Source organism: Melanostigma gelatinosum, assembly GCF_949748355.1.
Source record: "Melanostigma gelatinosum genome assembly, chromosome: 14".
NCBI lineage: Eukaryota > Metazoa > Chordata > Actinopteri > Perciformes > Zoarcidae > Melanostigma > Melanostigma gelatinosum.
The window spans coordinates 18,034,353-18,057,148 of record NC_136647.1 but is presented as its reverse complement, the minus strand read 5'-3'; the positions used below and the strand labels follow the sequence as shown (position 1 = coordinate 18,057,148).

The window sequence follows — 22,796 nt, the reverse complement described above, 5'->3', positions numbered from 1 at the left end:
CATCTCAAACTGCTTTCTTGAACATGACGATGAGTTCACTGTACTCCAATGGCCTCCACAGTCACCACATCTCAATCCAACAGAGCACCTTTGGGATGTGGTGGAACGGGAGATTCGCATCACGGATGTGCAGCCGACAAATCTGCAGCAACTGCGTGATCATGTCACTATGGAGCAACATCTGTGAGGAATGTGTCCAACACCTTGTTGAATCTATGCTAGAATTAAGGCAGTTCTGAAGGCAGAAGGGGTCCAACCCGGTACAAGCAAGGTGTACCTAATAAAGTGGCCGGTGAGTGTGTATATATATGTGTATATATTTTATGGTACTTTTCACAGATTTGAAATTCTAATGGTGTCCTAGATACAGTAAGAATAGCCTATGTAACTACTTTATTAACAGGCTATAAGCCTATGATTTTATATTTTATTCTAACGGGCCATGAATGAAGTATTACGTAGTAAGCAGGTCAGAAGATTTCAGAAGATCATCATAATGGTATTTCCTATTCAGATGGCTCTATTAATAATTACCGTCTTCAGTGATTGATGGTAAGAAGGACTTTACCTCCAAAGGAAGTTGACACAATGATAGTACATGCTGCTCTTACACAACAGTCCACACACACACATTGTCCCGAGCTGTGCTGTTGACGGAGACACTTGTCTCTCAGCTGACAGATGAGGGGCCTCGGTGCTGTTAGCGAGCGCCTCTTCTTTCAGGAGTCAGTGGAGTATGTGAGGAACACGGGGGGAGTCAGCTGAGGGGAAAGTTCACAGTCAGTCAACGCAACGAACGACAACGCGCCATGGCGGGCAAAGGGAGAGTTTGTTCGGCCGGACGGAGCCAGCAGCTGCACAACTCCTCGGACTCGGACTCGGAGGCGGACGGTGGACCCGTCCGAGTGGTCTTTGGCGCCGGGGCGCCCGCGGGCTCCTTCCCGTGCAGCCAGGTGATCCACAGCGGGCACTTCATGGTGTCGTCCCCCCACAGCGACTCCGCGTCGCGCGGGAGGAAGAGCGGTGGCGCCACGAGATACGACTTCGACACGGTGAACAGGACGTGGTGCCAGACGTACCGGTACGGCCCGCTGAGCTCCGGGAGCCTGAGCATCGACCCAACTCTGACCCGCCTGTTCGACTGCATGTCCCTGGCCTACAGGTGGGTCCCTTCCTTCCAGTCAGGAGCAGGAGATCAGCTCAGCTGCTCTTCCTACTCGCTCCCACTTGTTTCCCCGTTATTTCAGGTAATCTCTCACTGTAGATAAATGATCTGTATAAAAGGGAGATCTTAGAAAGCAGTCGTTTGCATATTGTAGTATTCAAGTGTAGTAGTACAAATAGTACACATTCATTATAAATAGCTGACCCTGCAGGCTATAGTTGAAATGTACCGATGCAGTGATCTCCCTCTTTAGTTCATATGTTCCTGTGTAGACTAAGAGCTCCGCCTACATGTGTGTTTCAACATGTTTCCCTTTTTAAAACTCGTAGTTAGCGTGTAGATGTGTTGGTAGATGTCCCTTGTGCAACAGCTTGGAAAGCTGGACTTTGATTCTTGTTGGCAGCTCTGGAATATATTACAGTGCAAGTGAGGGAAAGGAGAGACGCTCCTGAAACCGTGCTCAGAATATGTGTTTATTATTGTTATAATGTATTACACACATGCCAAACACACATGTAAACACCCAAAAGGTGCATTCATATCTTCCGCTGCTGTTTTTAAAGAGCAAGTTTGTTTGTTTTTAAGTTTGTTTTTCTGATTTGAAAGATGTGCGCTTGGGAAAGTTTAGTCCTTTTTGTTGACAACTTGTTCAAAAGAGTTGCCGTCAACCTTTGGCCGAAAGAAGATAGTTTCCTGCCAGTTTTCTTTTTTTTATAGTTTGATGATTGTTGCACAATAAAACCAAAGCCAGTGGTGGTTACCAGTACAACAGACCACAACACTTACTTACTTGCTCTGCTGCACATTTGTCATTAACCAGACTGGTGTTAATTGGTCCTCCAGTAACAGTGCTGTCTCCGCTGGTTCGGAGTGTGTGACATGCAGCGCTGTCACTCCATTAAAAGCATGTTGAAATTGATTCCCCAGGCTTCCTAGCAACTCCCAGAGCACCTCGCATTAGGGGGCCTCTTTCTCAGCACTCAGCAGGCTGAGGCACGCTGAAAAAAGTGCAAACAGTCTGACAGTGTACCGGTGAATCAACTGATTGGGACCTATTAGTCAAAACCAGGACAGGTTTCTAACAGGGTCGAGGCGGTGAGGCTACTGAATATTTTCCACTTCATTCTGAAGTGGAAAATAGTGTCTGTCCCTCTCTCTCTGTTTTTACCAAGGGAGGAATAGCAGTGCAGTGAACATTGCCCATTTTCCATTTTAACAAATTGCCTATTTTCAGATTGATTGTGTGTTTTGTTTGCAGCGGTAAGATAGTCTCCCCCAAGTGGAAGTCTTTTAAGGGTCTGCGGTTGCTGTGGAGAGATAAGATCCGTCTGAACAATGCGATCTGGAGAGCTTGGTTCATTCAGTGTGAGTCCACCACTCTTCACCTCCGCTCCACTGTTAATGAAGAAGGGCATCAGTGTCAAACGCAGCAGAGAGTGCTCGACAAGAAGTCAAAGAACTAATTACTGAGGAGAAATAAATGAGTCGCAACATGAAGACACCGCAATAAATGCATTTATTCTTTCGGTTCAAACGGCTAGAAACGTGTTGATGTTGTTGCTCTGTATGTGCTGTGTGTAGATGTGGAGAAGAGGAAGAGCTCGGTGTGCGGGTTCGTCACGCCGCTGGAGGGCTCGGAGTCCGATTCGCATCGGAAACCTGAAGTGAGTAACTTGTGTCACAGGGAAATGCATTTTTTAATCAAAGCTGGCGTCCCAATTCAGTAAATAACACATTTGTATTTGTACTCTTGAGTTTGGTCATGTAAGTCTTATGCTCGGTATTTCTGCATCATCAACAGGCAATTGTGTTAGAGGGCAGCTACTGGAAGCGAAGGATCGAGGTGGTGATCAAGGAGTATCACAAGTGGAGGATTTACTATAAGAAGAGGGTGAGCGTCCTTTTTTATATATTTCATCTCTTGCATAGTGTTACATTCCCCGATTGAGGAGGAGACCTAACACACCAACACACACAGTTTGGATCACCGGCGGGGTCTCTATCGGTCTGGAGCTCACAGACTCTTATCCACCCTGGCACTAATCAGCGGTTGAGAACAGCCGTGTTCACTCACGCGCTGCAGCTGGCAGGCAGGGGAAAGGGGCGGTACCTGAAGGGACACTGGGGGTGGGATAGAGAGGGCACAGAGAAAACACGGCATGTAACACCCACTCCAAGAAGACCAAACCACCGCTCGGACACAACCAACCGCCATAATACACCGTACATGAATTTACATGAAAACAACACAAATCTTACCCTCGGGACAGAGCATCAGCCACCACATTGTCTGCCCCCTTCTTGTGCTTCATCTCGATGTTAAACTCTTGCACTAGCAGGGCCCAACATTTCAACCGCTGGTTATGATTGTGCACCACGTCAGTCTCGGGAGTAGACTCAGACAGCAGCTTTTCCTTAAACACTTTCTGTATCGTTGACACAATATTAGCTACCTATTTTCAAGGTCCCAAGAGGATGAATTCTGATGATCCTCCTGACGTTTCTATTCGCGCCACCAGCAGGTCAAAGGTTTCACTTATCCTAACAAATATCTCTACATCTCCTTACTGGATGGATAACAGCTTAGCTTTGCATAAATGTTCATGGTTCCTGCATGATATATCCTACTAACTTTGGTGATCACTCGACTTTTCCTCTGGCGCCACATTGAGGTCACATTTGTGGTTTTGAGTGAAATGTCTCAACAAGTTTCGGGTTGATTTCCATGACTTTTGGAACAGACATTCATTCACGTTCCCCTTAAAATGAATTGTTATGACTTCAAGTCAGAAACATAATTCTGTCCAATACTGCTAAAGACATTCAGATCAGCCTCAGCTAGCATGCTAATATGCTAAACTAAGATGAGGAACATGGTAAGTATTATATCGGTTACCGAGTCAAACTTCACACTTTTTCTTTTCTTTTCTTTTGCAGCTTCAGAAAAAGAAGGATGATATTCTATCAATGCTACAAGAGGTATGACAAAGCCCTGCTTTAACATTACTCCGGTACTTGCCGTAGGTTTTGGACCAACACCAGACAAATATATTGATTTTGACCCCTGAAAAACTGAAGTTGGCTGACTGACCCAGTCCTCAGCGCCTGTGCGTTGGTGACCTTCTAGCAGTGTTTACTTTTGAATGCAGTTGCAGCTGAACATATGATCAACAAAGTCCTCCATGCGGCTATTTTTAAACACGTGGACATAGCCTCCCTCCGTTGACGGCAGAGACAAAGAGGGGACGAAAATAAAAAGAAGAAGCCGGAACGTGCAAAACAACTTGCGTCATGGCCCGGCATTTGCAGCCAATTGACAAGCAAGCAGCGACAATACCTCTAACACCCCTTCAGGCTTCATCTTTATTATAGCTGCAGAACTTAATGTCACTTAATCAAATCTGACCTACTTCCAGCAGCGCTTTGTAAAAGTTGAGCGGGCGGAGGGGCAGCGAGTGAGACCGGGACGTCACTGTGACAGGGACCCTGGGGTAAGCACCGCATTCATGATGGTATTCACATGAGAATGTGACATGTGCACTCGCAAGTAACGGCCCACTGGGCGGCTGTCTCGTCCCGCTACATTCACCTGTGGCATCATCGTCCGTTGATCTACCGTGTCAGTGGAAGCCCAGGTATTAACTCGGGTCAAAGATAATATCTGTTTGTCTGGAGCCCAAAACTGTTTATGTATCGTGCGGCACTTCAAAGGGCACATATCAACACAAAGTGGACAGGTCAAAGATCACTAAACCAGGTTTGTATGTTCTGTTTTCCCAAAGCGTTATCTCGCCTTTCTCCTCACAGATTACATCAGTACAGACAGGGAAGCTGGCCAATTGGATAAGGCGCAATAAGGTCGTTATTTTAAAGTTGAAGCTCTCACTTAGTCAGCTTTAGGCTGGTCATTTTAATTTTTACGGATGTATTAGGACTATGCCAGTCTTCATTTTCTGATCTTTTAAGGTCAATTACTTGAAAAGTATAGATGCTGTCAAGTTGAGTCCAAATGCAATTTGAACCAAATGACCCTCTTTTCAAAAGTGAAGTAAAGTTTGTTTCTCACCATGAAACATGTCCAGTTCGAAAAGGTTTAGAAGACAAATAGATCCAATGGCATTGAAGAGTCCAAATAGTACTAAGCTTCATTGGGGTTATGGTTATGAGGGGGTCCTTGGAAGGATTTCTCCCCTGAAAGGGGTCCCTGGTCCCAAAATGAAACAAAAAACTGTCAGGACCAATGAGAAGTCTGTTCTTTGATTTCGATATAATATTACAATGTTTCTTTAGCCACAAAAGCGGTGTGATCCTAGGGATGTGTGTCAGTCCACCTCAGACTGAAACATCTCAACAGCCCTATTGGATGGATCGCCCTCGTGCTACAGAGGATGAATTCTAATGACTGATGATCCACAGCCTTTTCCTCTAGTGCCACTATTTGGCAAATTATGGCATTCCCTTTAAACTCAGCTGTAATTGTGTTTACGTCTTGTTGTCACATATTAGCGTGCTAATACCCTGAGATGGTGAATGCTTGTGATGGTAAATATTACCTGCTAAACCTATATTAACATATTAGCGTTGTCACTGTGAGCATATTAGCACGCCGATGTTAGCATTTAGCGCAAAGCACCCCTGTGCTAAAGAACAGTCTTATACAGTGAATAGTGTATCCGCACCACTCGTCTTGAGGTGTGTCCTTATCTTATCCTGTACTCTGTATGAGAGATGAAATAACTTCACTCAAGACAAAAGGAAGAGATGTTCTGCATTAACAGTCTCATCTCTGTGATTTAGTTTCATCTAATTTTTATTCGCTGACTTTTGCACATTTTATTTCTTTTCCATTTGTTGCAGGAAACACCTCAACAAAAACCAAACGTAAATAATGGCCATCGGAAGCGATGGCTGCATGCATGTCTAATTTATTCTTTCACCGAGTCCGAGGCAGCAGCAGTTTGTGTTGGTCGGGGGCCTCGGGTCTCGCTGTTTGCTCGCATGTGAGTGTGTCCGCCAGAATTAGGTCAGGGACAAAAGGCTGCCGCTCTTATTGAAATGGTGAGACATCAAAATAAGGAATTGAACAAATCTGACATAATGATAACCTCTAAGAGGCTCGTGTTATTGAACAATATGTCAAAAGTGCTTTTTTTCTACATGCCTCTCGCTCAAAGAAAAACAAATTGAGAGGTAAATGAATAAATTATAAGAAGGGATGTCGTGTGCTTCGACGTAATCCAAACAGCTTTCGGCTCAATCTGGGCTTCCCTATATATGTGGTGTCAGAGTTAGAAGTGGAGGGTAAAGACAAGAAGAGGGTGAAGCAAAGCGGCTCAAACGAAGGGGAAAGAGGACCGGTCTGGAGCGTCATCTTCTGTGAGTTTCACTGAGAAGAGAATGGGCATTAAGTGTTGCATGTCTTGAAATTAGATGGGATAGTGGAAGACATACAACTATATGTCGTTTTTGTTTTTGTGTAAATGGATGTAAAGTGTGTTTTAGCGAGTTGGCATTGACATATTCTTAAGAGCGAGTTGATCTTTTGCTCTTTTTACACACAACACCATATGCTGGACATGTACAGGTGGGTGCAAGGACCAAACTCCATCAATGCATCACTTTGCCTTTTCAGTCCTATTCGTAGGGAGCCCTCTGATGGATAGATCAGTGATTGGCTTGTCACTAGAAGTTGATCCTATGTTTGGATCTCTGGCTGATGTGCTCCAGGGTCAGATCTGCCAGGCCAAGCTGGAGAAATGGTCCAATCAGATGTACCAGGAGCCTGAGGCTGCGCCGGTGGAGGTCCACATGTTTGACCTGGACTGCCTCCTGTCCGACATCTCCGACACCCTGTTCACCATGACGCAGAAGCCGTGTCCCTGGGCCGGTGACCTACACGACAGTGAGTAGTCAGCACATTTTCAGAGTCACCTTCAGCTGTGACCGAACTGATTATGGACAACTGGTGGCCTGTGAGCTGCATGACGACGTCAAAACGTATCTTTTCATTGGGCATTCATCATTTGGATGCATCGTTTGGCTGAAAAATAAATTGTATTTATTCCAAAATATTAGCTTTCTTGCTGAGAATTAGATGAGAAGATCGATACCACTCTCGTGTCTGTCCGATCAATATGAAGGTACAGCCGGCAGCCGCTTAGCTTAGCTTAGCATAAAGGCTGGACACGGGGGTGATGCAGTTAGCCTGGCTCTGTCCAGTGAATCTGCTGACCAGCAACTCAACAGCTCACTGATCAACACTGGAGGCGTTCAGTACATCTGCAAACACACAGACAGAGCCCGGCTAGGTGTTTCTCAGACTTTATGCTAAGCTAAGCTAACTGGCTGCTGGCTGTAGGGTGGTTTTGAACTCATTCATTTCCTAAAATTAATAATTTATTTTTATGTTATCGACATTTTTCCAAGAGGCTTTAATATTTTACCTCAGTTTTGTCATTTGGTGCAGCTGATGGGTCACATGGGTCAGCCAAAGGAACCCACCCTACGAATAAGGAAATGCCCTATGATGAAAGAAGAAGAAAAAAGCACACACAATAAGGCGGACTATTAACAGATGCACTCGCTCACATTTCTCTGTTTCTCATGTCTGATATGTTCTCTTCGTGCTCAGCGTACACCAGCAACGCTGATATAATCCAGCCAGGTCTGACTCCGCTGCAGCCCAACCTGGATGATTTCATGGATATACCAGGTACTCTCTACTACTACTGTCTGTCATCTCAACATGTTGTCATTGTATGGCAGCAGATCAATATTGTATACATCCAGTTTTCAATGTTGGTTTTTGTCCACCATAGGTAAATATTCCATGACATGTGGTACAATATGTTTGATAGTTGATAGAAGATCCTGGCAAGGCAAGGCAAGGCAAGTTTATTTGTATAGCACATTTCAACAACAAGGTAATTCAAAGTGCTTCACATGAAACCATTAAAAGCATAAAGGCAAAAGTAAAGGAGATTTAAAACATACATTGAAACAATAATCTATGTCTCCCTGAGACATTACGCTGCACGCAATCAACCATACACTGCCGCAATTCTGCAATTACTCGCACACAAACCACGTCTGGAAAAGATCTCTGCCGATCTGCGTTTTATAGTGTACGCCTTGCACGAACTCGGTCCCGGAGGAAATTGCGATATATTGTGCAGTCCTTTTAAAATCATTAAAAGCATCAAAACATAAGGCAAAAGAAAAGGAGATTTAACAGCAATTAAGAACAGTGTAAGAAATAAAATACAGTAGTAAAATGCAGAAATGCAGGAAATTGATTAATATATTAATTGAATGTGGTTCAATTAAAGGCAGCAGCAAACAGAAAAGTCTTCAATCTTGATTTAAATGAGCTGAGGGTCTCAGCAGACCTGCAGCTTTCTGGGACTTTGTTCCAGATATGTGGAGCAGCAAAACTGAACGCTGCTTCTCCATGTTTAGTTCTGACTCTGGGAACAGAAAGTAGACCGGTCCCAGACGACCTGAGGGGTCGGGATGGTTCATAAGGTAGCAGCAGATCAGAGATGTATTTTGGCCCTAAACCATTCAGTGCTTTGTAAACCAACAGCAGGATTTTAAAGTCAATTCTTTGTTGGACAGGAAGCCAGTGCAAAGACCTCAGAACTGGAGTGATGTGATCCACCCTCCTGGTCTTAGTGAGGACTCGAGCTGCAGCGTTCTGAATCAGCTGCAGCTTTCTGCCGGACTTTTTACAGAGACCTGTAAACACACCGTTACAGTAGTCCAGTCTGCTGAAGATAAATGCATGGACAAGTTTTTCCAAATCCTGTTGAGACATAAGTCCTCTAATCCTTGATATATTCTTCAGGTGATAGGCTGATTTTGTAATTGTCTTGAAATGGCTGTTCAGGTTGAGGTCTGAATCCATAACTACACCTAGATTTCTGGCTTGGTTTGTGGGTTTTAACATCAGTGATTGAAGCTGAGCGGTGATTTTCAATTGTTCGTCATTGGTACCAAAAACAATTACTTCTGTTTTATCTTTGTTTAATTGAAGAAAATTCTGGCACATCCAGTTGTTGATTTGTTCAATGCAGTTACCCAGCCCTTGTATGGGATTATAGTCCCCTGGTGACATAGTTATGTAGATTTGTGTGTCGTCTGCATAATTATGATAACACACTTTGTTGCTTTCCATAATCTGAGCTAGTGGAAGCATGTAGATGTTGAACAGAAGAGGCCCCACTATTGAACCTTGGGGAACACCACATGTCATTTTAGTCAGCTCTGATGTGTAATCAGCTACAGACACAAAGTATTCTCGGCCCTTCAAGTAGGATTCAAACCAGTTAAGTGCTGTGCCAGAGAGTCCCACCCAGATGTTTAGTCTTTCTAGGAGTATGGCATGGTCGACCGTGTCGAATGCAGCACTGAGATCCAGTAACACTAAGATTGAACTTCTGCCATTGTCTATGTTTAAGTGGATGTCGTTGAAAACCTTAACAAGAGCAGTTTCAGTACTGTGGTGCTGTCGAAAGCCTGACTGGAAAACATCAAAGCAGTTATTTACGGCCGAGAAGTTGGTCAGCTGTTGGAAAAACGCTTTTTCAATTATTTTACTTAAAAATGGGAGGTTTGATATTGGCCGATAATCTTTCATCGTTGCGGAGTCTAAACTAACCTTCTTTAGGAGCGGTTTAATAACTGCAGTTTTTAGGGCTTGTGGGAAGACACTTGAGAGAAGGGATGTGTTTACAATTTGTAAGAGATCAGTGGTCATGCAGTTTGAAATATTTTTGAAAAAGTGTGTTGGTAGAATATCCAAGCAGCAGGAGGATGACTTCAGATGTTGTATAATGTCTTCTAGGCTTCTACGGTCGATTGAATGAAATTGTGTCATGATATTTGAATGGATGTTAGATCGGGACAACACATGTCCTGTGGTTGGTGTGGAGGCACTGACTGCTTGTCTAATTTTCTGAATTTTGTCAGTAAAAAAGGAGGCAAATTGATTGCATGCCCAGATGGATTGGAGTTCAGCAGCTACCGACACTGGAGGGTTTGGTAGCCTGTCGACAGTAGCAAATAAGGCGTGTGTATTGTTCTTGTTTTTGGTTATGATGTCAGAGAAGAATGACTGCCTTGCATTTCTAAGTTCCAAATTATAATTGCGAAGTCTCTCTTTATAGATGTCACAGTGAACCTGGAGATTAGTTTTTCACCACCTGCGCTCAGCTTTCCGACACTCTCGTTTCTCTATTCTGACCAGCGTAGCATTTCTCCAAGGCGATCTTTGCTTACCCGAGACAACCTTCACTTTAGTGGGTGCAATGGCATCAATAATATTTTTAACTTTAAAATTGAAGCCATCTACAAGCTCATTGACTGAGAGGCAAGAGAGGGCTGGTGTGGAGGAGAACTTCTGAATAAATAGTTCACTGGTGTTTTCAGAGATGTAACGCTTTGTCACAACCTTGGTTTGGACATTTGTGTGCAAGGAGATTGCACTCTCAAAGAAAACACAGAAATGATCAGAGAGTGCAACATCAGTCACAGCAACCTTGGAAATGTTTACACCTTTGGTGATGATTAGGTCCAGAGTGTACCCCCTGTTGTGGGTGGGTCCTGTCACATGCTGAGTCAGATCATAGTTATCAAGGACACCACATAGTTCTATAGACTCTCTGTCCTGGGGATTATCAACATGGATATTAAAATCACCAACAATAACAACATAGTCAAAATCAATACAGATTACAGACAGCAGTTCAGTAAACTCATCAAAGAAGGTTGCACAGTATTTAGGCGGTCTGTAAATGTTTAGGAATAAAGCTTGAGTGGAATTTAGAGCCACATATTCAAAAGAACTAAAATGACCAAAGGACATCTGCTTGCATTGAAGAGAATTATTAAATAAAATGGCAACTCCACCTCCTTTCTTATGCGCTCTTGTTTCACTCATGAAACTGAAGTTGTGAAGTGTTGATTCAATAAGAACAGCTGCACTGTTATCTTGATTTAACCAAGTTTCAGTTAAAAACAAAATGTCCAGTTTGTGCCGAACAATAAAATCATTGATTAAAAATGTTTTTCCTGACAGAGACCTGACATTTAATGAAGCTAAGTTTAATGTGGTTAAAACTTTCTTTGCCCAATTTATTTGGACAGGCTGACGAGGAATGTATGCTAAGTTTGATAAGTTTGCATGTTTACTATTGTTTCTTCGCAGCCTCACCTTTCTTTTTCTATAAACTTGCAGGACAGGAATTGAAACGTCTAGCTGCATACAGGGCCCCGACTTTTCCTGGAGAGAGTCATTGGTGTCATTAGCCTTGTAGCCTGGACCCAGAAGATATCAATTATTTCCGTTATCATGTAGGGGAGACAGAGGATGGTTGTGGAACCGTCGAGGAGTGTGTTTGGTTCCAGCAATGACCAGCTCTTTCATGCGGTCAGTGAACTCCAGGTGGGGGGAGGATGGGGAGAGTGTGAGAGAGGAAAGGGACCTGGATGGAATTTGGGGGGTGGAAGTAGGTGCTGGGGAGGGAGGTAAAGACTCCTCGTCTAGGAAGGGTGGGGAAAGTGGGAGATCGGAGGCGGTCCCTGATGATGAGGTTGGAGACTCCTCCTTTTGGCTGTTAGGCGGGGGCATCCTTCCCGTAAGGTCTCCATGGCGATGCTGTGTGGTTATCTCTTGTTTAGACTCCTCTCTGGTCTTGTCCTTGGCAGTAGGGACAGACGGGTGACGCAGGGAGAAAAATAGGTTAGAGGTAAACAGTTTTACCCCTGACGTGTTCAGGCAAATTCCATGCACTGTAAAAAGATGTCTGCGCTCCCAGAAAAGGTAGAAATTGTTGATAAAATGTACTGAATGGTCAGTACATGCAGTTGACAGCCATTTGTTCAGTGCAAACAGCCTGCTGAATCCTTCATCTCCTCCTCTGACTGGTGGAAGAGGGCCACTGATGAACACCTCAGCCTTGACAGAGCTGACTGTGTTTAACAGATCAATAAAGTCTCGCTTCAGAACTTCAGACTGTTGTTTCACAATATCACAGCTTCCTGTATGCACAATGATGTTTTTCGCTGTGGGATAGTCAGCCACGACAGTCCAGGATTTTGTCTCATGTCAGAGACCATATCTTTCGGAAAGCAGAGTATTTTGGTGTTCTTGCTGCACAGTTTTCTGACATATTTTACAGCATAGTCACCAACAGAGTCTCAGGCCCAGTCATTAGCTTTGCCTGCGGCCTTTTACTCTCACATTGACTCTCAGTTCTTACCCCGCTTTGAGGAGATAGCTGCTTATCCAGGTCATCAGATGATTTAGGATCCTGCGACAATGGAGCAAATCTGTTTTGAAGTTGTAGGCTTGGTTGTTGTGGAGGTGTTTTGCAGGTTTTACTTTCCTTAGCTGTCTTTGACTTTGTCCGTCTGGTTGCAGCGGTTGAGGAGGAGTTCTGCCCGTGTGCTAGTGCAGGCCAGCCAGTCGCATCACAGATCTCAGGGCGCTGGACTCTGCCTGTTAGTCGTCCTCCCACACAGTCTCTCCTCGGCTCTGCACCGAGAGAGTTCCAGGGAGGACCACCATCCGAAGATTCATTATCTGCTCTCTCCTCCTGTTTCTTGGTAGGCCTGGTTGTGCTAGTTAGCTGTGTCTTAGCTTGCGTTTGTCCAGTGTTTTGAGTCCATGGTAGAGTGGTATCATTCCCACACAGTCCATTTACCGCCACGTTTACTTCTAGTCGGTGGATTTTTGTTTCCAGGACTGCAATCTTCTGTAGGAGTTTGTAGTAGTCATCCGTGGAGAAGGGAGGCATCTTGCTGCTACTTAGCTTTAACTTAGCTGCTAGTTAGCATTAGCTAACAATCCAAATAGCTCGACGACTTTCTGGATTTGTCTTCACTCAAACGTTGAAGAGTGATATATGTGATATATCTGGCAAATTGAAGCAAGAAAATGCAAGAAAAGGTAATCAGAGGCAAGAGCAAGCAGCAAAGCGACTGCACTCTCTCATCAAGGTCAGACACAAAGTATTCTCCGTAAGCAGTATCGATGTTTTTAAAGTCATTCATCGTTAACTTTAATGACAGTTCGGCGTCTACATTTCTGACGGGCTACAATCCGCAGCGCTCATCCTGATTCACATGTTCCCTACTCAGACACAATGCCAAATAAAAGTGGACGAATATTAAGTCTTTCAAGCTGAATTTAAGATTCAATTGCAGATATTTTTTTCACATGACGTATGAGATTTATTGTTGATGCATCAAAAAAAAAGAAGAAATCTGTTCTCGAGTGACCCTCCTTTGTTTATCTGCAGTAATGTTCCTCAGAGGTTGGAGGAGGGTCAAAGGCAGGGTTGAGCGAGGAGAATGGGGAAGTGGAAGAGGATGTATTTAACACCCACCCTTGGCTGTGGCGCCGGCTATGAGGCCGGGCAATAAAGGGATGGACAAGAGATGGTGTGCAACAAATTCAGATTTTTAATTAAAGCTATAATCAATACGATGAACAGCAGGCGGATGTTTTCAGCCAACGAGCTTTGATGAACACAGTTGGGGACTAGCTGGTGAATGCAGAGTATTGAGCAGCTGCCGTGAGATGTGAAGAAATAGTTTTAATCACAGATGGCAGCTCGGCACATTCAGTTGCCAGCGCGGCTCCAGAAATATGTGAGCTGACAGATCCGGCGCGAACACCTTGAATGACCAACCACACACGCAGAGCGCCTCGCTGTGTTTTGGACGGTGACTCTCTGTGTGATGTTCCGGCGCTGCGTTTTTTTATTTTACGTTTTGTTTTGCTTGATTGTCGTGAAATGTGATATCAAACTGCAGACTGACAGTTTATAACTGCAGGCTAGTTTCAGCCACACTTGGAAGAAAATCATTTGATCAGATGCATTTTACTTTCCATAAATATTGCTTTATATCCCTATTTCTATTTTCATTCTATGTCTATTTCCCCTTATTGCAGAGCACTTTGTGCTATGTTTTGTATGAAAGGTGCCACACAAAACAAACTGACAATAATAATGATACTACAATAATAATATTAATAATAACAATACTTATACTAATAACATGTCATCATCAACATTATATTTATTGTAATGATATTTCCATTAGAAGACACTATTTTCTCCTTTTATGGACTTTAGTTAAATGACTACAATGAAGACATCTTTGCGGTGAAAGCAAATGCCTCTGGCGGTGACCATGCCGTATCTCAGGAGGGCTCTGTTGTGCCGAAGTAAACAAGTAATGTAATGTGGATATATTATGGGTTGAGCACAATGTGAAAGCTTCCTGACCTGTTTATGTGTGTGTATTATAATTATGCCACCTTCTTGACAACAAGACGCTGCTAGATATGAGGTGGCTGCATGTGCTGTGTTGTGTTCATTCAACAGTGCTATTACATTTGGAGATTTGGGCTCGTTCCATCTGAATCAATGCTCAAAGTTTCTTCATACTTGACAGTCTGTGTGTGTGTGCTTTTCCCAGATATCTTTATGAACTACCGGGGCCAGCCCACTGAGCAGACTGTTTTTGCTGACTGTGGCTATTTTGAGAGCTCGCCCAGCACAGCGTTTGCTCCGCTCACCTCCTCTGCGGGGACGGCTCCTCAGCTGCTCCTCGACACCCAGCTGGCTCAGGTACTGCCGGTGTAAACGGCTCCTCCTGCTTGTGGCACGGACCTCTGCAGAAATACTTCACTAGCAATCCGACGGTGCTGTTGTTTAACCTGTAAAGTAGGTTGGGTCTTTCTCTTGCAGCCCAATCTGTCGTCTGACGGTTTGCCTCAGCCCTCCTCGTCCAATACCCGGCCAGACCAGACCAGTCAGGGCCAGGTTTGTGGTGAATACCACACATCTAGTATCATATCGGGCGCCATGCCCTACGGACATCAGTCGTACCCCGATCCAGCTGTTTCTATAGCGTTCACCAACAGCATCGAGCAGCCGGCCTCTTCAAGTATTCCCTTTCTGTACCCGCTGCCATGCCACAAGTTCGGTTACTACACAACCACCAGCGTGACCCCCACGGTCATCACTCACACCGCCTCCACCATGGGGGCCCAGGGCTCCGTGCACCACCAGGGTCCTGGCTACCCTCACACAGGGGACACGTACCCCCAGACCCCCTGCCACTCTCTCAGTTACCCGGAGACCGTGTCCGACCTGGTCCACACCGCGCTGCCCTCATGCACCCAAGCGGCCCACTGCTTCTCGGTCCCAGAGCAGGTGGCCGTCACGGGGGTCAGAGGGAAGCACAGGCAGAAGACGGGAGGAGTGAAAACAGTCGGTCCCTCTGTGGCGCCGGCCAACCCGCCGTGCTCTGCGACCACACCCACTAGCTGCCTGGCCAAGCTGCTCTCCTCCAGCGCCCGTGAACGTGAGTCCGTTCTGTCTTTTTGCTCCATCTTCAACGACAGTTATTAATCTGAATCATGTTTCTGTGAGACAAAATGAGCAAACTCTTGTTTTTTTTTTTTTTGGTGCTTTCAGGGAAGCCACCGCTAGGATTTGATACTTCTCTAGTGACAGCCAAAGGTCAGAGGTCATCATCGCCCAGCTCCTCGGTGAGCCTGTCTTTTAGTATCACAAGATGTTCATTTGTGTTGAAAACTGGCTTGTGCAATGACTGAGATGTAAGAACAACACATTGTGGTTTTTAAAGCGGAATGTTTTGCCAAACTATTTCTTGGCACATTGACTTCCTCCAGCTGTTTGTTGTTTTTGTACGGATTAAATAAACAAGATAGGATTGCATTAATTAGTGAACATCACTGAGGTAGATTTTATTATTTTAAGGCAAAGCTGGGCTAGCTGTTAAACCATTGTCCAGGTTCTGTCGGAAATTCAACAATAACATGTATTTATTTATATATATTTATATATATATATTTAGTACGCTGCAACGGTATGTTTTAGTATGTCCAAAACTTTACTAGGAAACCAGTAGTATGTGAATTGCATGCTATTTCCGGTGAGATATTGCAGTATGCAAATTGTGGACACTACGCCGGCAATGTTCATAATAGACAATTATATACAATAGCTCTGTAACGTCAACAACATTTTGACTTCAGTTAAAGTATAATACTGCAATTTTCGAAGCATACTACATTGTTTAAAGTAATTCAGACTTTATGATTCTCACAAATCATCGTTTGGTCACATGAGGTTGGCACGTGTTTCCCTGGTTACGCATCTCCAACACGCAAGGAGGCTCTCAGGAAGTGACGTGGTGATGAGAGTTCAGCGCCTGTGAAAAGATGCATTCTGCTGTTTATTCACACAAAAGTATTTTGAACGATATTGAGTATGTAGTGCATTGTCTCTGTGCTATGCTAAGCTAACCTGGTGCTGGCTGTAGCTTCATGTTTATTGTACAGACATGAGAGCGGTATCGATCTTTTCTAACTCTCTGCAAGAAAGCAAATAAGCACAGTTACCAAAACTATTCCTTTAAAATTACAAAACTTTTAATCTCCAAATAAGTCCATTTGGATTTCTGTTCTGACAGTTTGAGTATATTCTGTTCATCAGGGGTGTAACATGGATCTGTGGTATGGCATAGTAATATGTTATGATATAATATATGGTTCACTTGTGTGTTGTGCAGTCAAGCAGCAGCGCTCATGTCGGAGGAGCTTCGTCGCAGCTGCAGCATGGAGCCGGTTGGCCGGCAGGGATCCCACTGTTGACGCCTCCGCACTGCCAGAGTGCCCCCCTGGGTCACAGCGGACCCCACGCCAGCACCTCCAGAGGCCTGGCCGCATCCGCCCCGCTCACCCACGGCTCCTCCACAAACATCGCCTCAACCCTCCTCATTCCCAAGACCGAGGAACTATCTCCTGTCCAGCTCTACGGCGCGGAGAGGAGCAGCCTAACAGGTCAATGTTACAAAACCACTGAAGTGAGCACTGACACTTGTCAGGTGGCTGCAATGGTACAATGGACATGGTCAAACAATAAGCCTGGCTCCATGAGCTCTGCAGAGACACTGATGATTCATTTGTGAAATTCATGACTCTGCTGGCCATAAAATACAGAGACACAACTTTTTTAACATTTAAGGGGTCATTTTTGCAAAGAGAAAATGATAAATAAATATATTTAATCTGGAAGCAAATTAACACAAATATCAATTTATGCCTCATTTTATCAATCAGTGTCTACATTACATTTTTATATTATTTAGTATATATAATTGCATAAATAATTAATCAAATAATGTATTCATTTTTGGCAGCTTTCATCCTTAATAGTAGAGCTCATCATCTAATATCCCTGCAAATGTAATGAATAGATATTACAACTTGTCTTTCTTTTAGTTCATTTTCCAGGACGTACAGGCCAGACGTCACCACCAAACCCTTTGGATAGAATCTCCAACCCCGAGTCCCCACACGCGTGCTTCTCAGGACACGGAAAGATAGAATCAAGTAAGGTAGGACATACTGTCTCATTCCATCTACATATCTATGTTTGCATTGTACAGCATGGCATTGAATATATGTATTTATATATTTATATTTATAGACAATATTTATATATATAAATAAAATCATGCATGCCCAGCATGTCAACCTGGGTGTGCCATGTGATGTGCATATTTCTACACGGCATACGTTATCTGCAGCAAACAGAGACCAGAAGGATAACTCACATCTCGGCTGAGCAGAAGAGGCGCTTCAACATCAAACTGGGATTTGACACGTTACATAACCTCGTGACAACGCTCAGCTCTCAGCCGAGCATAAAGGTACTGTGAAAAGACGTGCAGCTGCATTAGCGATAGAAGCGATGAGAGGAGGGGCAAAGTTTAACCGGAAAAATGTATGTAAATACAGCAAAAATATTGGCAATTTGTGGCAGTGACGTGGTGATCCCTGTCGTCTGCTGGCACAGATCAGCAAAGCCACCACACTGCAGAAGACTGCCGAGTACATCAGTAAGATGCAGCAGGAGAGAGCTCAGCTGCACGAGGAGGCTCAGAGACTCAAAGAGGAGATCCAGCTCCTGAACTCTGCTGTCAAGTGAGACTTTTAGCCATGCTTGACTTCCCTAGTGTGTGTGTGTGTGTGTGTGTGTGTGTGTGTGTGTGTGTGTGTGTGTGTGTGTGTGTGTGTGTGTGTGTGTGTGTGTGTGTGTGTGTGTGTGTGTGTGTGTGTGTGTGTGTGTGTGTGTGTGTGTGTGTGTGTATGACTGTGTGCAGGCATGGGAGTGTATGCACATCCATTCAGATTGGGTGGATATTTCTGTTTAACATTATATCAGGGTGATATTAGAACTTGATTTAAAGGACAAGTTCACATTTATTTTGAACATTTGGAGGGATTTCTAAAGGGTCAGTATGAACAGTAGGAATGCTCACAGCAGGTTACAACTCTTTCCATGCCTATTCTGGTACCTGACTACTGATTTAAGATGGTAATATCACATATTGCTCTTTCCCTGCTGATACAAAGGTGCACCGCACTGCTTTGCTGACTCTGCGTTTTCTCTTCGCGCAGCGCGTGCCAGCTGCAGCTGCCGGCCACCGGTGTGCCCATCACACGGCAGCGCTTCGACCACATGAGGCAGAAGTTCCGAGAGTACGTCCAGGCGCAGACGCTGCGAAACTGGAAGTTTTGGATCGTATCCTTTTGTGAAAGTGAATCTGACCAGAGGTTAACTAAAAACATCAATGTGAGAATCTAATCCGGTGTTGGGTACTAAATGTACTCATCTATTCCTATGTGCGGTTCTTACTTTGCAGCATAAACCGGCTTCTTCAGACATTGGAAGGAATGTCAAATTTAGTTTTGTTCCCAACACCCTTTGAATCCAAATGAACTAATTACACGGAGCCTCATGCCAATCTGGAAGGAAACGGAGGAGGATGTCTGTTTTTAAAGTGTAGCAGGGAAATGGAGATTTTACTTTTGGTGAAGTACAAATGGTAAGAAACCAAAAGCTGTACTTTGTAGAGATGTGAGTATGCTAATGTCTATTTTTAATTCACACAAAGCACATTCTTCATCTGGGGCGTCTCAGTGTCATCAGGCAGATAAAATAAATGCTAGTTGCATGAAAACACCTAATAAAAGTAATATTAAACCATCACTCTTTCCTCACCCAATCCGTTACTGCTTCCCTTATCTTGGAGGCAAGATAATAGGATTAGATTACCATTTGATCATCTTTATGTGTTGCACAAATACACCTTCAGGGTATTTTTCTCTGCATGAATATTGAGGTATTTTCTATGCTCCCTTAAGAGATGTGCATGTATCCAACTGCTGATATAATGAATTCAAAACATAAAGTTCTCCAAGAGGATCTTTTCTCTTTACGCAGAGTGAAGATAGAAGCCTTTACCGTATATATGACTGTGCTATTCAACAATGGGAATTGATTTATACAGTTTTTTTGTCTAGTTTAGTGAGGTTTCCAAAAATAACGAGCTACTTGCAGTGTCATGACTGAAGTTTCCATTAAAGAGTAAGTCTGATGATATTGCCAAGTTGCAACTGCAGGCTGTTCCCTCTGTATGGACGGGTGTGAATGTTAGTTAGTCCTGATGGGCAGGCGGCACCTTGCATGGCAGCCCCCCCATCAGTGTATGAATGGGTGTGAATGGGTGAATAATGACATGTAGTGTTAACGCGGTTTGAGTGGTCGGAAGACTAGAAAAGCAACATACGAGTACTAGTCCATATCCTATTTACATATCATATCTAGACAGGACACATTTACATTAAAACACAATGATCTGCAGTATGAAAAACTCATGAGCAAGTCAAGCACTGGATGACATGTTCCTTCATTTGTTTATTTTGAGTTCATCACAGACACGTCCTCCTGCTGTAAATACTCACTAGCACACTAATTGCGTATTAATCCGCAGCTGAAAATAGTTCCCCAAAAGATATCCTATTTACCAGTGGCATTTGCTAAAACAAACTACAGCGTCTGTTCCAGGAAGTTACAGCTGCCTTTGTTTTTTTTTTCAAGAAATTAAACTATATTTATGACATGTTTATGACTATTTTCTCAACTACACCAGCCAACCGTATCACCGCGCAGAAGGAAGCCTGCGTCTACTCATGGACGAGATGAGGTCACACTAATGTCAACAACAATAGCGACCTCCTGTAACGTTAGCTAGCTCAGTGGTGCGAGGTGAGCCAGCAGTATCGAGTCTCCTTCTAGCGAGGTGATTCGGTTGGTGGGCGTGGTTTGGTAGAAAGGAAATAGTTCCTCCATGAAACTGCTCACAACAAGGGAATTTTTTTGGGGGGGGGGGGAAACTATATCGTTTTGATTTTGGGCGAGCTGTTCCTTCAATATCAGTTAAGTAACGTTAGGAAAACAAGAACTTAAGTGTGTCGAATGACTTCTTTCCTCAACTCGGCATCAGTTCAGCATCATCATCGAGCCGCTGTTCGAGTCCTACAATGGAATGGTGTCCACTGCCAGCGTGGAGGACCTGTGTCAATCCACTCTGTCCTGGCTGGACCAGCACTGTTCCCTGCCTGCCCTAAGACCCAGTGAGTGCAGCACAACTTGTGTACTCAACGCACATCTGAGCCCGTTTTCTTACTCCGTATTATCGCCAGTGTTCATTCTCACTGGCTATAATGTGTGTTTGTCGTCTCCCTGCGTGTCCCCCTCAGTGGTTCTGAGTTCACTCCGTATCCTGAGTACCACCACGGCCATCCTGACAGACCCCAGCCTGGTGCCGGAGCAGGCCACCCTCGCCGTCACCCAGGGCGGCCCCGCTGCTGCCCTGGACCACTCCTTACAGCCTGCCACCCGGGACAATATGCACCCCATGTGACCGAGAAGAACAGACTCAGTGGAAACTTAACTCAAATCCACCGCAACGCACAGAAGACCACAAGTCCGAGGAGAGCCTGTGGAGTGGTTTAAAAAGACTGGACGCTCATCTCCCAGACTTTTAATAATGCACAGTCACATTCCAAGTAAAAAAGAATGTATTCGAGTACACGCATAAAATCCCGAGGAACTATATCTGATTCATGCTTAAATTCGTGTAAAAGCATAACATACTATACAAGCAAAAGGTTTAGATGAAGTTCAGTCACTGTGAATGCCTTCAATTTCTGTTTAAATACTTTGGTAACATGAGCTGACTGCATTTATTCTCAATTCCTTTCACATCTCAGGTTGTCTTTTTTGTTTATAGTATATTATTGTCTTCAATCACTGACATGTTCTCGCTACAATGTCTTATCACACCTCATACTTATCTCACTCTGTGTTGGGCATCACACACCAGTGCTAGTATAAAGTAAGAGAAAACAAGTTGTTAAGTTAAGCAGGGGTTATTTCAGAATATTAAGTTAAGTGGTTGTCAAAGTGGAGTTTACGGACCATCAGGGCTCCTTGAAGGCGGCCCGGCGGGTCCCCAGTAAACTGAACAATACGAAACATATTTCCTTTGAATCAGGACAAAAGTCATTTTAACTCAAGAGTTGTGTCAAATGCCTATTGCCTACTGTTACTTAAGCATTTACCGTCACAACCTCCAAACCTAAGACACAGCATGCAGTTTATAGGAGAGCATTCCTGAATACACTGATACAGGTCTTTATCACAGCAGACAGTTTGACTACAACTGGTCCTAATAACAGAGGGCTCTGTTGGATTCGAGTGGCCCAGTGAGCAGTGGCAGTGAGCCAGCATACACAATACCAGGAGCCTGGAACCGCAGCTAAATGGAATTCATCCATCAGCAGCTTAATTATTTACACCTGTGCGTTTCCTCCTGCGACATGTCGAAATGTCTCCCGCTAAAGAAGCCGGTTTAGGGATAAGTGAACCACCCCACTGTTGCTCATGTTTATGACAATGTCGTTTACACAGGACAATGGTGTACTCACCACGCTAGGTGACGCTATCACAGTGCATTTGACAAAGTTTCGTTGTGGGCTGCAGGTGCTCCTCCGGTCCAACAGCGGGCGCTGCGCCTGCAGGCGGGCCGCGAGAGGCGCAGTGTGGTGGGTTTTTGTTCCCAGATCTCTTCGGTGCGCTGTCCACTTCAGCACCACAAGCCGAGCAGAGGCAGCGGGGCTGCTAGCTAACGCCGAAAAGGAGGGACGGAAGACACGGTCCAACATCAGCACTGACCCCCCCCCCCCCCCCCCCCCTGCGAAATATCCGCCAGCAACGCCGACACCAGCGAGGCAAAAGACCGCAGGAAAAGGTAAGAGTTTTCGAGGGAGCTCAAATGGGATCAAGTTGGTGGAGGTAGCGGGGATAATATAACGCGCAGCATCACTGAAGAAGAACGAGCTCCGGTTCCAGCACCATACATAGTGTATGAGCGCATTAAGGCGGCGTTATCGTTCGTTTGTTGCTCATATATTCACCCTGTGGTTCGTTTAGTAGAGGGATACTTCTGTGATAAAGGGCTTTGCGGTGATGCCGTGTTTTTGCTGGGCAGCCTCTCCTCGCTTTGCAGATGGTGGTGTTTTTTTCTTTTTTTTTAATAACTCGTCGATTTCCGTTGCCACACTGACCAGCTGCTGTGGTTTTTTTGTTCTCCTCTATTTTCTCTCTGTCCGAGCTGCGGGGCATTTAATGCCACTGTTCTTATATCGTTGCTATATTCTGTGAATTGAGGGGCGTCT

General features: G+C 44.5%; 1 protein-coding gene across 1 annotated transcript; it reads left to right on the top strand.

The window, feature by feature from the left end:
• Window positions 1-702: 702 nt before the first annotated feature.
• On the top strand, window positions 703-21,126 carry mlxipl (MLX interacting protein like). The gene is made up of 17 exons (XM_079283529.1): window positions 703-1,162; window positions 2,424-2,530; window positions 2,747-2,829; window positions 2,967-3,056; window positions 4,103-4,144; window positions 6,893-7,067; window positions 7,797-7,877; window positions 14,654-14,805; window positions 14,926-15,544; window positions 15,658-15,731; window positions 16,778-17,048; window positions 17,490-17,605; window positions 17,798-17,920; window positions 18,067-18,194; window positions 18,672-18,795; window positions 20,561-20,690; window positions 20,817-21,126. The coding sequence occupies exons 1-17, from the start codon at window positions 810-812 to the stop codon at window positions 20,978-20,980; spliced, it is 2,832 nt and encodes a 943-aa protein (XP_079139655.1). The 5' UTR covers window positions 703-809; the 3' UTR covers window positions 20,981-21,126.
• The last annotated feature ends 1,670 nt before the right edge of the window (window positions 21,127-22,796 follow it).

Excerpts from the sequence above, each read along its gene's own strand:
- mlxipl (XM_079283529.1), top strand. The coding sequence starts at position 810 with ATGGCGGGCAAAGGGAGAGTTTGTTCGGCCGGACGGAGCCAGCAGCTG. Across the intron at positions 1,163-2,423 it reads TGCATGTCCCTGGCCTACAG|CGGTAAGATAGTCTCCCCCA; the intron begins GTGGGTCCCTTC and ends TTTTGTTTGCAG. Across the intron at positions 18,195-18,671 it reads CTCCTGAACTCTGCTGTCAA|CGCGTGCCAGCTGCAGCTGC; the intron begins GTGAGACTTTTA and ends CTCTTCGCGCAG.